The sequence below is a fragment of the Lissotriton helveticus genome, chromosome 3_2, assembly GCF_964261635.1.
Source record: "Lissotriton helveticus chromosome 3_2, aLisHel1.1, whole genome shotgun sequence".
NCBI lineage: Eukaryota > Metazoa > Chordata > Amphibia > Caudata > Salamandridae > Lissotriton > Lissotriton helveticus.
Window position 1 is genome coordinate 441,894,794 of NC_136062.1, and position 15,428 is coordinate 441,910,221.

General features: G+C 50.9%; 1 protein-coding gene across 1 annotated transcript in view; it reads left to right on the forward strand.

The window, feature by feature from the left end:
* HSD17B12 (hydroxysteroid 17-beta dehydrogenase 12) overlaps positions 1 to 15,428 on the forward strand; it is a 331,988-nt gene that overhangs the window by 226,570 nt on the left and 89,990 nt on the right. The window contains exon 7 of the mRNA XM_078684345.1: positions 2,001 to 2,035. Coding sequence (XP_078540471.1) covers positions 2,001 to 2,035 — 35 coding nt within the window. The remainder of the gene's footprint in view (positions 1 to 2,000; positions 2,036 to 15,428) is intronic.

A 15,428-nucleotide genomic window follows, 5' to 3' on the forward strand; every position in this document is an offset into this window, starting at 1 on the left:
AAGAATGGCCACTTATTCTAATCCGGGTGTAGCATATTGATGCTCCACGCGCTAGGACCCTCAGGGTGGACAGGAAGTGCGTCACATGCAGGGAGGTGTCAGGGTGTGGTATGGCTGATTACGAGACAATGTGCAGTGTGTGAGTGTTTGCGGAGGAATACAATAGTATTTGAGTGCAGCTCCCGTGTGGAGGATTTCATGTGCATGCTGTAGTCCCGGGAGGGGGGGGGGGGAGGGATCCTACACGAGGGACCACCCAGCACACTGGAGAATTGGCAGCTGCAGTGTTTTTCCAAAATGTGATGTACTGTGGAGACGGGGAAGTTGTATTACTAGATTTGATTTGACTAGACTAGATGTCTCTTGTTGATGTCCACACTGTGCTGGCGCCCTTTAGAAAAGCTTTTCAATGTCCTAACTGATAGAAAGCCTCTAGTAAGTGTCGTACTAGTGCCCTGGGCCTCTAAAATGCACTCAGTATCTATGTGTACACTTTAATGTATGCTGGAGGCGCGCAGACTCTCAAACAGGGCGTGGAGTTCTAAAAACAACACGTATACGTGTATATTAAAAGGTTGATTGCGGGGGCATGTGCTGCATTCTGTGAATGAGCCGGTCTTCGCTGCAGGCAGCAGTGTATGTAAATAGATGCAGAGTAAGTATTGTGTGCGATGCTGCCCAGCGCCTCGAAGTCCGCCTGCGCCCGGGGTGCTCTGCGGAGGGGGCTTGAGTGCACCGTGGGTCAGTGGGGGCTCCAGGCTCTCGATACGAGCTGCAGAGGCGGGGTGGGGGAGGGGGGGGGGCTGACCATGTTGGGAGGATGGCTGGGTGGGGGGACTGAATGTCTGTCTGTCTGTCTAGTATCCTAAGTGCCTCTCTCCGTTAAGCCCTGTCTGTCTAGTATCCTCAGCGCCTCTCTCACGCCCTGTCGGTCTGTCTAGTATCCTCAGCGCCTCTCTCACGCCCTGTCGGTCTGTCTAGTATCCTCAGCGCCTCTCTCACGCCCTGTCTGTCTGTCTAGTATCCTCAGCGCCTCTGTCACGCCCTGTCTGGTATCCTCCGCGCCTCTCTGTCACGCCCTGTCTGTCTAGTTTCCTCAGCACCTCTCTCTTAGTCACGCCCAGTCTGTCTAGTATCCTCAGCGACGCCCTGTCTGTCTCTGTCTAGTATCCTTAGCGCCTTTCTCAGTTACGCCCTGTCTGTCTGTTTAGTATCCTTAGCGCCTCTTTGTTACGCCCTGTCTGTCAGTCTAGTATCCTTAGCGCCTCTCTCCGTTACGCCCTGTCTGATATCCTCACCGCCTCTGTCACGCCCTGTCTGTCTGTCTAGTTTGCTCAGCACCTCTCTTAGTCACACCCACTCTGTCTAATATCCTCAGCGCTTCAGTCACGCCCTGTCTCTCTGTCTGTCTAGTATCCTTAGCGCCTTTCTCAGTTACGCCCTGTCTGTCTGTCTAGTATCCTCAGCGCCTCTCTCCAGACACGCACTGTCTGTCTGTCTAGTGTCCTAAGCGCCTCTCTGTAGTCACGCTTTGTCTGCCTGTCTAGTATCCTCAGCACCTCTCTGTCACGCCCTGTCTGTCTGTCTAGTATCCTCAGCACCTCTCTGTCACGCCCTGTCTGTCTGTCTGTCTGTCTAGTATCCTCAGCACCTCTCTCAGCACGCCCTGTCTGTCTGTCTAGTATCCTCGGTGCCTCTGTCACGCCCTGTCTGTCTGTCTAGTATCCTCAGTGCCTCTTTGTCACGCCCTGTCTGTCTGCCTGTTTGTCTGTCTAGTATCCTCAGTGCCTCCCTGTCACGCCCTGTCTGTCTGTCTGTCTAGTATCCTCAGCGCCTCTCTGTCACGCCCTGTCTGTCTAGTATCCTAGGCACCTCCCTAAGTCACCCCTGTCTGTCAGCGCCTCAGTCACGCCCTGTCTGTCTGTCTGTTTCGTATCCCAGGCGCCTCTCTCAGTCACGCTTCCTCTGCCCTGTACTTACCTGCCCTTCTCTCCCTGCAGATGACGCGGCTGCTGCTGCCCGGGATGGTGGAGAGGTGAGTCACGACGGCACACACACACGGCAGCGCACACGGCGGTGACTCATCGGGCCCGGCGGATGACTCACCGGCGGGCGGCGGGGGACCCCGGGCCTGAGTCACACGGCCGGGGCGCGGGGGCGGCTGCAGGCAGCGGAGGACGAGGGCTTCCCCGGGAGGAGCCGGCTCGTTCTCCCGCGCTATTGTGGGCCTCGGAGCCATTCTGAGCATCTTCAGCTGTGTGGGTAAACACCGGGCTGGCGGCGGCCATGGGCCCGGTCCCTGCTGCAGCCATGGCTTGGGGGAGAGGGGTGGGGACGTCCTTAGCGGGACCCCACCCGTGACTGCGACAGCCCCACTTGAGAAAAGCAGTTCAAAGTACTAAGGGGCGCACAAAATCCCTTGCTCACCAGCACCCATCCACCTCCCTCTGAAATGTGGCTGCGCCGCAACAGCTACAACAAAGTCCAAACTGGTGCTCACTCGTCCTCAAAAACCCTAGTGTGAGTGTGTGCCGGCCACTCAAATGACACAGCTGGGCGGCCACCGCATTGTCCCCATCATTATGGATTTGCCACATATCCAACATCTGCTCCATAGTCTGCAGATTTGAACAAAAAACAATCTTCTAGCTCTTAACAGTTCAAAAGTTATAAAAAATGCAGCAACACCTGTTACCGCGCAGTGGAACGCCCTTTGCAAAGGTTGACCGGTTACCTTTCTGTTGCTTATTGCTATATTTGGGTGTTAGTGAATAGAAAAAGGCTAATCAATACAGTTGCTAAGGCAGGGTAAATATAATCATTGTCTCAAAATATTAGCCAACTTAGCATTTAACAAAACAAATCTAAATTTATAGTTGATTACTATAACATAGAGGGCACACAAAACAATGACAGGGAAGGCATGACACTATAAATTCTGTTTATTTGATATTCAATTCTTTTTATTGTTTTAAAATCTAAGAAAACTATATAATCCAATTATCTGAAATAAAGCTCCACAATTCACATAACAACTCCATTGATCTCATCTATCATACCCTCTCGGGAATCAACAGAATACATCAATTGTACTTAATAATGTTCCTATTGAAAACTTGGTAACAATGATAAATAAATCACAAATACAATATAGAGAATGTACAAAGAGTATCTCAGTGGCTTTTCATTTAAATTGTCTAAGCTTGTTTCGGCTCATTGCCTTCTTCAGGAAGCCACATGTTTAGAACCAACTGTTGTATCTGTGAACATAACGCATCCTTATGTAGAAACACATGGCCCTAATGTAGAAGTAAGTAATGGATTCAAACATGCTAGATTAAAAGTAAAAAAATAAAAACTCCTCTTCCAAAACCATCAGCATTCAACCTAGAAGAGTCCTGATATTAAACAGTAGTGACTTTGTATTCGTAGTGCGAAGGCGTTCACATTATCAAGTGCTGGGAACTATCACCCACCCTGTGGTGGTACCCAGAACGGCTCAATTAAAACTATTTAACCTGTGGTCTTGAAACGGTGTTACGTTAAAGCAACTTGAATAGTATCATTAGGTGGCCCCTACCATGCTTAAATTCTACAGTAGGTAAACTTTACACCTATTGGATATGTAAAATCGTAATTGTTATCAGCGAAAGTGTATTGTTAAATATCTGATAGAAACATCTATCCGCAGATTCCTTACCTTTGAACTTCCAGGCATCGGGCTGGATCCGGAAGATTTTTTCTCAGCAGTACCCCTACACGCCGGTAGGTGGTGTCGAGCAACTCCGCGTGGCGTCGTCGCCAATATAACCGCCACTCCGGCACGCTGATGTCAGTTTTTTCTTTCCGTGCCATCAGCGTCGATGTGTTGAAGAGAGCTACACCCTGTAATTTTTTTAATACTTTATTTGACTTTTTGTCGACTTTGTTGGTGTGTAGGTGTTTCATGTCATGTAATAAGACTTCGGGGGTCAAGCCGTGCAGTGCCTGTCACCACCCCATGTTGGGCAGGGACCCTCATTTGGTCTGTCATTGGTGCCTGGAGTGCGACCACAACTCCAAGTCGTGCTCTGACTGCCGGGCTATGGCGCTGAAGGTTTTGAGGAGCGGTTCCTAAAGGTTCACGTGGCCTGGCGTCCTGCATTACAGAGGTAGTCTCGGTCCCGGTCGAGCTCTTGAATGAGAAGAAGGTCCGAGCATCACTCCGGTGAATCGAAATCCTCTGTCCAAGTCTTATAGGTCAGGTAAGAGGCATCACGAGAAGTCGACTTTGCCCCACCAGTCACACGTGGCTGTGGAGGAACCACGGTGTTCGAGTCCCTGCTCTGCGGAGTGGGTTCCTAGGTTGGTTCCATATTTCCCTCCCTTTCCAGGGCGGGAACGAGCCTCGCCCAACTGAAAGAACTTTATGATGCCATGTGCGCCATATTTGGACGGCCTGACCCTGCCGGCGCCCTTTCGGGCCCTGCAGGCTCAGAAGATGGAGGGGTCCCCGTGGTTCCTATGCCTGCAGCTCTGGTGCCACAGCCCTAAGTGTAACAGTTTTGGGTCTAGACCGACACAGGTGGCACCTCCACAGCAGCGGTTCCCGGCGTTACGTCCGGTGCCGAGGTCTTTGGCGTCACCAGCACCCTCCGGCGGTGGCGGCTCCCCTATCCTCATTCCCAAAGACACTTAGCCGGTCAGGCAACCTCCGACGCAGAGACTGGCGCTGACTGAGCCGTACGGCTCCATGCCGTTTTTTCTGCCCTATTCGAAAGGGTTAGGATTGGAGGGGGAGCAGGATTCCTTAGATATCCTGTAACAAAAAGATCTGGACTGGTATGAGGAATTAGGTGAAGCCAGGGGTCTGGACACCTCTCCAGACACTGGTATGCTTTCCCCTCCTACTCTGGTTACGAAGGAGACAGCATCTTTTGCCATGGTAGTGTGTAGGGCTGCAGAGGTCCTTGACCTGCAGCTTCTTACAGTGGCAAGTCTTGACAGAGGTCCCGCAGCCTGAGGTCTCGAGTTCGGAACCCCTACTGCCTTTCAAAGAGGCCTTGCAGACATCCTTCTGGTGACATGGCCCAAACCTAGCACAGGGGCTACTATGAATAGGACAATCGCCCCCGCCAACGCCCTGCACCGGGTGACCCTACTTTCCTCACCCTCTAAGCCCCCTCCCCCGAAGCTTGCTGGTCCAAGTTTCCACTTCTGGTGGCGCATTCCCTTCCGCACCCCCGGACAGGGAATCCAAGAGGCTGAAGAACTACGGAAAGAAACTTTTGTCATCCACCAGCCTAGCATTGAGGTCAGTGAACACCGCATGACTCTTGGGCCATTAATCCCATTCCATGTGGGATACGGTAGGGCAGGTGCTGCCCAGAGTCTTGGAGGAGGACCGGGTTCTACTCTACCAAGCTATATCAGACGGGAGGGACGCAACTAAGTTCGCAATCAGATGTGGCTTGGACAAGACGGACTTGCTAGGCAGAGCAATTTCTATGACAGTGGAGGTATGTCGCCATGCCTGGCTGAGAACATCTGGGTTTTCGGGTGATGTCCAGGCCAACCTCATGAACATGCTGTTTGATGGCTCCTGTGTCTTCAGAGATCAGGCGGATGCTGCTCTTGAGCGCTTTAGAGACTCGCAGAGCACAGCCAAGTCTTTTGGCCTCACTACCGCCCCAGGGCTTTATCCAATTTTCACTCCTTTTGTGGCTATGGAAGAGCGTTCCAGCCTGCCATTCCTACCCTGGCCAGAGGGTGCCGCAAGTTCAGCAAACTCTGCAGGGCTGTGGACGTGTTTCACCCCGGCCTCTTGAGTCAGGAAACCAGAAGTCTAGCCAAGCCACTATCCCCTCCTTGACCGTAAAACCTTCTTAGTGCGATCCTCCACGAGTACACAGTGGGCCACTAGCACTTTCTATTTACGGTGCTCCCCTTTGGCCTCACCTGCCAGTGCCCCTTGGGTGTTAACAAAAATGATGGTGGTGGTCACAGCCCTTCTGCGGAGATCGGGGGTTCCAGTCTTCCCCTTTCTCGACGCCTGGTTGTTGACGGCGAGCTCGCCCCGAGCAGTTGTCTCTCACCTCCAGGCAAAGACGCACCACCTGCAGTCGCTGGGGTTCAACGTGCGGTAGTCACACCTGACTCCTTCTCAGAAGCTCCTTTTCCTTGGGGCGGTTCTGGATATGGTGCAGTATCGGGCCTATCCTGCGGAACTGCGAGTCCTAGACATTCAGGCTATGATACCGAGGTTTCAGCCTCTATCTTGGATTTCGGTGAGAATAACTTAGTGGGCATCATGGCCTCCTGCATCCTGCTAGTGACCCATGCAAGGAGGCGCATGCAGGCTCTGCAGTGGGACCTGAAGTTACAATGGGAACAGCATCGAGGAAATCTCCCCGACCTGCTTCAGATTTCAGAGGGTACTGCGACCAACCTGCAGTGGTGCCTTATGAACCACGATTGGTTCAAAGGCAGACCTCCCTTCCTACCCTACTCAGTATTCACAGTAGTGACTGATGTGTCCACTCTTGGCTGGGATGGCCATCTGGGTGAGGTGGCGATCAGAAGACTCTGGTTTCCTGCGGAAGCCAAGATTCTATATCCATCTGTTCGAGCGTCGAGCGATCCGGCTGGCACTTTGAGCCTTTTTGCCTTCAATAAAGGAAAGCTTGTACAGGTGTTCACAGACAACACTACTACCATGTGGAACTGCAACAAACAGGGCGGAGTGGGGTCATTGACTCTCAAGAGTCCCTGCGTCTCTAGACTTGGCTGTAACATCAGGGCATTTCCCTGGTGGTTCAACACCTGACTGGTTCTCTGACGCTAGGGCAGATGTGCTCGGCTGAAGGTGCCACGCGGTTTATGAATGGCATTTCTATCCGTAGGTGGCATGATGTCTCTTTCAGTACTGGGGAGATCTGTTCGCCTCCGGAGAGAGCGTGCAATGTCTACTGCTTTGCGCGTTTGAGTTTCCATGGAGGCACTCGCTCTGCTACACTTTTTGTTGCAAATTATGCTCAGGCTTCCTATACGCCTTTCTGCCCCTCCCACTCCTGCGCAGAGTGCTCAAGAAGATCGGGAGCAACCGGGTACAAGTTATTTTTGTGGCTCCTGACTGGGCAATGAAAATGTAGTATCCTGAGCTTCTAGACATGAGCCTCGATCCTCCGGTCAGGCTGCCTCTATCGGCAGTTCTTCTGTCGCAGCAGCAGGGGAGGGTTCTCCACCTGGACCTGTCCACTCTCTGCCTCCTTGCGTGGAGATAGAGTATCGACAGTTGACAGCTTTTGACCTCGCTCCCGAAGTCTGGGGTAATTTTGGCAGCCAGGCATCCCTCCACAAAATCGCTATATGCCTGCTGATGGATCAAGTTTTGTAAATATTGTACAGACAGGTCTGTTGACCCCTTACCTGTTTCATCTCAAGTCCTTCTGTTTTATTCTTTTCTTGGCCCAGCAGGGCTCTGCTCTGGGCACTTTGAAGGGCTACCTTTTGACCCTTTCTTCTTTTCTTCAGCTGCCAGATCAGCCCTTTCTTATCAAATCTCCTCTAATGCATAGGTTTTTGAAGGGGTAAACTCATTTGTACCCCCTTTCACCTTTCATCATGCCACAGTGCGACCTTAATTTGGTGCTCACTTTCTTGATGTATGCACCATTTGAACCGGTGCATAACTTCCCTCTGTGGTTGCTCACCACCAAGACAACTTTTATGGTGGCAATAACCTCTGACAGGAGAGTGAGTGAACTGCAGGCACTATCCTTACAGCCTCCTTACTCGACGATCTTTCAGGACAGGGTAGTACTCCGGACTAGGGCATCCTTTCTTCCTAAGGTGGTAACACCCGTCAATCTGGGACAGTCGGTCACCCTTCCCACATTCTATGCAGCCCCACATCCTTTCAAAGAAATGGCACGTCTCTATTGTCTGGAACCAAAAAGAGCGTTATTGTTCTACCTTGATCGAACAAAAGAGTTCCGGGTGGACTACCAACTCTTTATTGGATACGTGGGTGCAAAGAAAGGCCATGCTGTCCTGAAGAGGACTATATCCTGATGGGTCATCCTCTGTTTTTAACTTTGTCCGCCTTAGTGAAGAAAGATCTTCCTAAATGGATTAGGGGACATTCCACCAGAGAGAAGGCGGCCACTGCGGCTCTCCAGCGTGGTGTTCCCATCTCGGATATATGCCAAGCTGCCACGTGGGCATCGCTGCCCACGTTCGCCATACACAGCTGCCTGGATACTCGAGTCTGCAGAGTAGGCCTGATTGGTCATTCTGTTTTGCAGGATTTTCTGGTCTAAGCCCGGGATGGTATTGCGTGGGTATCTGTACAGAAGTAAGGAATCTGCAGCTAGATATCCCTATTAGATGAACAAGTTACTTATCTTCAGCAACGCCTTATCTGGTAGAGACATGATCTAGCTGCAGATTTCTTACCGACCCACCATCCTCCCCGCACTGCGGAATTGATTTTTAAGTGTCAGAGATGTTCCCCTTCTGGGCCGTAGCTGTTCATTTTTTAACACACTATGGTCAGTCACTTCCTGGCTTTTCACCCCTGGTGTGGAAAGTCATAAAAAATACTGACGTGAGTGTGCCGGAGTTGCGGTAATATTGATGATGCGGACGTTACAACTATGCCGTCACGCGAAGTCAACCAATGCCACCTGAGTCACAGGGGTGCTGCCGAGAAGAAAATCTTCCGGATCTAGCCTGACGCCTGGAAGTACAAAGGTAAAGAATCTGCGGCTAGATCATGTCTCTACCAGATAAGGCGTTACCGAAGGAAAGTAACTTGTCCTTCTTGACCTTCGGAGATGCGGGTCCACTATCTTACAGAGCCTGGGCCTCCTTAGTGCCAGTGCCTTGCACCGCCCTCTCTAAAAGTGGCTATCTTCGCAGTTTCAAGAGCACTGCTGCATGGAACAGTGCGCCCAGTACTGAGCGCTTGCATTCTCCCCACAGTCTCTTTTCCACCAAGGACTGCGTACTTTAAAAAAATCTTTTTTATTGATGAAAAGTTACTTTTATCATGGGTATGTGTATGATTTCATTTGCACCAATGGCATTTCCTACAGTTGCAAGTTCGTTAGATATTCGCATTATTCACATAAGCGTGACGCTGGCAAAAGGAAACTACAGGACAAACATACATCTGTGTTTCATGGGGCTGTAAATATTAAATGGAGGCTTGTGTAAGTGAGCAGTACTGCATGGTGCAGAATTGCCAATTTCCATAATGTTAGCAAACCATTGCTTTCCTTTGCAAGTCATATATTCTCTGGGATCATTAAATACTCGTCATTCAGATCCCCTTCATGGGCAGGAGCCTCAGGGGAGACTAAATACTAGCCCCAGATGTGGGGGTGGAGGTTGTTAGCCACTGGTGTCCTGGGTCTCTCCTACTGTAACTCTGCAGACAGCACCAAGTACAACCCTTTCCACACTATACTCTCAGGGTAGCGCGGGCTTACATTCACAGGCTTCTCAGGAAGTAAGTGGAGGGGGCAAGAGCCCTGAACTCAAAGTCAGGCAAGAGATGCATAGTTTAACGTCCAGTGCTTTTTTATGCATAAAAAGCAAGTACTTCAATCACACAATAGAATGACATTTTATACAATTCCGCTTATAGCAAGCAGATGCAGGGTTAGAACCCTAATTGTGTTTGCTGGAAGGTGCCACACCCTGTTAACCCTAGAAACTACAGTCCCCTGTAACTGATGGCAGAGGCATGAATTGGGCCGAGGTGCTAATCACTGTATCCATATGGGGCTTAGAGAGCAGCCCAGTCACTTCTTCTTACCCTTGATTTACTCTGCAGAAAGAGTCCAGTCCCCACACTCCACTCTGCCTGAGCAGGACTCACTCATTGTCCTCTGGTTACAGCCAAGCCTTGTGCTGCCTGTGGACCAGTGCTCTCAGAGGGGTTGGGGAGGTGGAGCAGCCCGCGCCTTCGGTCTTCACGGAAGCCCCTCCGTGGTGCCAGTATCGCTGGCTGAAGGCGGAATGTCTGGTCTGGGACCTCCGCCTAGATCCTTCAACATTTGCAGTCTCCAGGCAGATCAGTCTGTCAAGGTGCATCTGCATCTCCCATGCCTATCTGGCTCACAGCGGGGAGGTGCAGTAGTGGCCTCTCGCGACTCTCCGTGGCTGACGACCACTCTTGATTGCCACAGTCTTCGGGGCAGTTCTGGGAGGACTAATGAAGGGGGTCAGTGGGACGCACTACTCAACTCTGATGGAGGGCTTCCTCTGGTTGCCGCACACACTGAGAGCATGCTAACCTCCCTGACTAGATGCTCTCCTGCAGGTACAGTCGCACTACTACCCTCTTTCAGGAGGCAGGCAGGCTTCTAGGCACCAGGAAGACCCTCAGCTTCTCCAGTCTCTTCCTCTGAGAGCCTGACAGTCAGGCCGGCACCAGGGCGGGTTACGTGGCTGCTCCTGTGGTACTCTGTGGAGCACTCCCTTTATTGGTCAGGAAGAACTTGGTACTGGAACACAGGGGGTGGTTTGGATCACACTTTTAGACCTATTTTACAGACTGGGATGTGGATCTACGGTCTCAAACTTCTGGACCCGTTTGGGGTGGTCTCTTTTCAAGTGTCCTTCTCACGCACAGCCTTTGCGTAAAGTGCCACAGTGCTACCTGCTGTGAAAAGTGTCAGTCTACAAACAGGCCCTGGCCTCATGGACATATGAAGTTAGTTCTCTGCACCTAGCTGTTGTCAGCCTTGCTAAAACAGTAATCAGAGATAGATAAAAGGCCTGGTCTGCTCTAGATACGTCCTCACCTTGAATAACAAATTGCCGTCCCACCCTCCACCCTAACTCTCTACCAAATGGCAGAGCACAGGAAGAATTCATTAGCAGCCTCTTGGTAGCAAAGTCTTCTGAGAATGTCTATGTGTTGACCGGTCGCCACTGTCCTAACCTCAATGTCGGTCTTGCCACCTTCCAGCCACTGGCACACCATTAATAAACGGCCACAGTCTATGGAGCTGCACTCTCTTTCCTGCTCGTACCATGCTAAATCAGGGGTATCCAAAATGGAGCTCACGGGCTTCAGTACTCCTACACATGAAGCGCCTGCCCACTGTACATGTACTGCACCCATACTGTACACACGCAATGCCTTGACTTGCACACACGATGTCAGTGCAATATTATGGAGCACACATAACATGGAAACAATTCACAACCATGGTCAATAGACCACACTATCATTGACGCAGATGAAACTATCTTGTCATAGCAGAGACTCATAAATGCAGTGCACTGCCACTATCATTTAATGGGCTACTCAAAGGGCAGGGACAGTAGCCCTCTGTCCACGTGAGGGCCCGCTTGGAGCGCCCCGCCAAGACACCGGGCCTGCCCTGGATTGCTCATTGGCATGGATAGATTTAGGCCTTTGGGCATTAGCTAAATTAGAGTGCCTTCAAGATTTCTTTATTAAGTACATCTGAATTTCTACTGATTGTCTAAGGTGGACAATGAGAAGTCTGCAGACCTCTATGGCCCACTGATGGACAATGAAAGAAAATTTCTCTGCCTTCTGCCTCTACTTTAGAGCTATCCGTCATGTGCCATCATGAACTGTAGGACTTGCCAAGAAGTCCACACAGTAGCAGCAGAGGAGCAAAGCACAGAAGGGCATTATTTCCAAAAAGGAGGCATTTGGTGATGATTCTTAGCTGTATCAGATAAATGAATACCTATTTTGCAGGGAATAATTTAAATTGGAATTATTTTCTTTCTGAAAAAGAGACCGTAAATACACATTACTATGTCTGTATACGAGCTAGTGACTTTCGGAGCTTCTGAGACACTCTTGTTTTTCCCTACACACTGCTTTCTACTGTAGTCTCACTTTGTTTGCTAGTTATGCCTTTTTTCCACTCTGCATCTTCCTGAAATTCGCCATCTATGCAGTTTCCTACTATTTATAATTGGCACATATACAACTCTCTGTGCATTCTGTAGAGAGGCCAATGATTGGGCGTGCACGTAGTCTGCACACCTCTATGACCCACTTATGGGCAGTGTAAGAAACTCTGACTACCTTCTGCCCGTATTTCAGAGCTCTTAATGATGTGCCGTCATAAACTACAGTACATGCCAAGAAGACTATACAAGTAGGCTGCCTGGGGCTGAAAAAAATTTGATGAACTGTCTCACGGCTACATTTGAGTGGATGAATAACAATCACCTCAAATGTAACTCAGGGAAGACAGAAATATTGCCTTTTGGACCCCAAAATTTGTTTTCCCCTAAACAATGGTGGTCTGAGGATGCAGAAGCTCCTCCCAATACTATTTCTTCTGCGCGAAATCTGGGCATTAAATTTGATGACCAACTTTCCTTCAAACAGCAAGCGGTAGGCGTAGCTGGCTCATGTTTCCAGATCATCAAATCATTGAGGAAGTTTTTTGATCTTCTTCCTCTGGCAGCCAGGAAGACGGTAGCAGTAGCCCTGATAACATCTAGATTGGACTACTGCAATAGTCTTTATGCAGGCACCAATAAAGCAGTGCTGCATAGGCTGCAGATGGTCCAGCATGCTGCTGCTCGCCTGGTACTTCGCTGGCCGAGAAGGTCATCTGCCTCGGCGGTGCTTAAGATCTTACACTGGCTGCCCATCCACAAGCGTGTTTTATTTAAGGTCCTTGTTATCACCTTTAGAGCCTTCCAGTCACAAGGTCCGAGATATCTGTTGAATGGCTTTAAACGCTATGTGCCAGTACGCTGCCTGAGGTCCGTCAATCAAAATCTTTTGGAGATTCCTAGATTTAGATTGGCCACCAAAGGGGGGGTAATCTCTTTTTGTGCTCTGCTCAAGAGCTTGGAATAAATTGCCAGCTCAGCTTCGGCGTATAGTCAAGGAGAGCGAATTTAGGAAGTCTCTGAAGACGTGAATCTTCTCACTCTCCGACGCGGCTTGTAGAGCATTAGTGTAAAGCTTGTAATGCGTGAAATTGCCATCTGTCCACCAACCTATTTCAGCCGGGTTGGGTGTTGAGCGCCAAGATTCTCCTTAGAGCGATAGTAGCGCTATATAAATGTGTGCTTACATTACATTACAAGGGGCGAGCAAAGTATAAGTTGGCATTCTACAACCAGCCTACGTGTATGCTGCAAGTGGCTAACCCAGGAGCTGCAGGGAAGCGAACCATAGGAGGGCGTTACACAACCAGCCGTGGCATATGCTACAGATGCTCCGCCCAGGAGCCGCCCATAGGAGGGCGTTAAACTTCCAGCCGTGGCATATGCTACAGATGCTCCGCCCAGGAGCTGCAGAGGAGCCGCTCATAGGAGGGCGTTGAACTGCCAGCCGTGGTGTATGCTACAGGTGCTCCGCCCAGGAGCCGCCCATAGGAGGGCGTTGAACTTCCAGCCGTGGCATATGCTACAGATGCTCCGCCCAGGAGCCGCAGAGGAGCCGCCCATAGGAGGGCGTCGAACTTCCAGCCATGGTGTATGCTACAGGTGCTCCGCCCAGGAGCCGCCCATAGGAGGGCGTTGAACTTCCAGCCGTGGCATATGCTACAGATGCTCCGCCCAGGAGCCGCCCATAGGAGGGCGTTAAACTTCCAGCCGTGGCATATGCTACAGATGCTCCGCCCAGGAGCTGCAGAGGAGCCGCCCATAGGAGGGCGTTGAACTTCCAGCTGTGGTGTATGCTTCGGGTGCCCCGCCCAGGAGCCGCCCATAGGAGGGCGTTGAACTTCCAGCCATGGTGTATGCTACAGGTGCTCCGCCCAGGAGCCGCCCATAGAAGGGGGTTGAACTTTCCACCATGGTGTGTGCTACAGGTTCTCCGCCCAGTAGCCACCCATAGGAGGGCGTTGAACTGCCAACCATGGTTGTACGCTACAGGTGCTCCGCCCAGGAGCCGCAGAGGAGCAGCCCATAGGTGGGCGTCAAACTTCTAGCCGTGGTATATGCTTCGGGTGCTCCGCCCAGGAGCTGCAGAGGAGCCGCCCATAGGAGGGCGTCGAACTTCCAGCCGTGGTGTATGCTACAAATGCTCCGCTCAGGAGCCGCAGAAGAGCCGCCCATAGGAGGGCGTTGAACTTCCAGCCGTGGTGTATGCTTCGGGTGCTCCGCCCAGGAGCCGCAGAGAAGCTGTCCACAGTAGGGCGTTATTTCCAAATAGGAAGCCATTATTGCCTTTGGTGATGATTCTTCGCTGTATCAGAAAAATTGATAACTAATTGCTGGGAATAGTATGAATTGAAAATGCTTTCGGAGCATCTGAGACACTCCTGTTTCCCCCTACTCACTTTCTTATGTAGTCTCACTCTGTTTGCTACTTATGCTTTATTTTTTTACCCTGCATCTTCCTGAAATTCTCCATCTGCACACGTTTCCACAATTTGTAATGGCCATATCTCCAACTCTCTCTGTGCACTCTGTAGAGAGGCCAATGATTGGAAGGGCATGTAATCCGCACACCTCTCGGGCCATTCATAGGCAATTGAAGAAACATTCGCTGCTTTCTGCCTCAACTTCAGAGCTGCCGACATGGTTTTAATCTTTTTTTATTTGAGGAGTTTTATATAGCGCTGGCCGGACCCAAGGGTATCGGAGCGCTTTACAGCAGTTTTTATTCGAAAGAGTCCTATAATAGAGCCTGTTATCTTGTTATACATATTGTTTCGGAAGTTCAAGTGTGCTGTGCAGTGTTGAGGTTTGTACATTGGCACTGGGGGGGATCTCAGCATCGCCTGAATGAGCACCATGTATTCTGAGCACATCGCGTTCATTTCCCGGTGCCTCAAACATGAATGTCACCTTGTGCCATACAGCTCGTGCTCATGTAAAGTGCTTCAATAGCTTGGGGTCGAGTTTGCTCTGTACAAAACCTGCACAAAACAAATGCCGTCACGAGCGCGCTGCAGCCCGCCGAGCGTCTGTGCGCGCACACGACCCCCGTCACCCTGCGTCGTGCCTGCCCGTGAACGCGCATCCCCGCTCCCGAGCCATTGACTGCCTCTGCCATCCGGCGCTTGTATTTATTGCAATGAAAACGCAGCAAGTGCATAATTACATTACAGAAGAAACACGCATCGCCCCTCGCCCCCCCCCCCCCCCCCCACCCTCCCTGGAACTATAAACATTGTGTACAGCTGGGATGGGAGGAGGTTGCCATGGCAACTGTGAGAAGGCTAAATTTAGCATCTGATGTACTGTACTGCTTGAGGTGGGCCAGTGCGTACCTGGGTGTGCGTGGGCCCCGGTCCTGGGGGGTGGGTGGGTGGGGGCGTCGGGTCTCTGCCCCAGCCTTTTCATGTCCTGCTGAGCATGAAATGAAATTGTGAATTAGGGAGTCGAGGGCTGAGAGACTGAACAGAAAGCAGCGATGTCTTCGATTCTAATTCAGTTGCTTTTCCTCATTTTCACACGTCATCGCGTCTCTGCGCCAT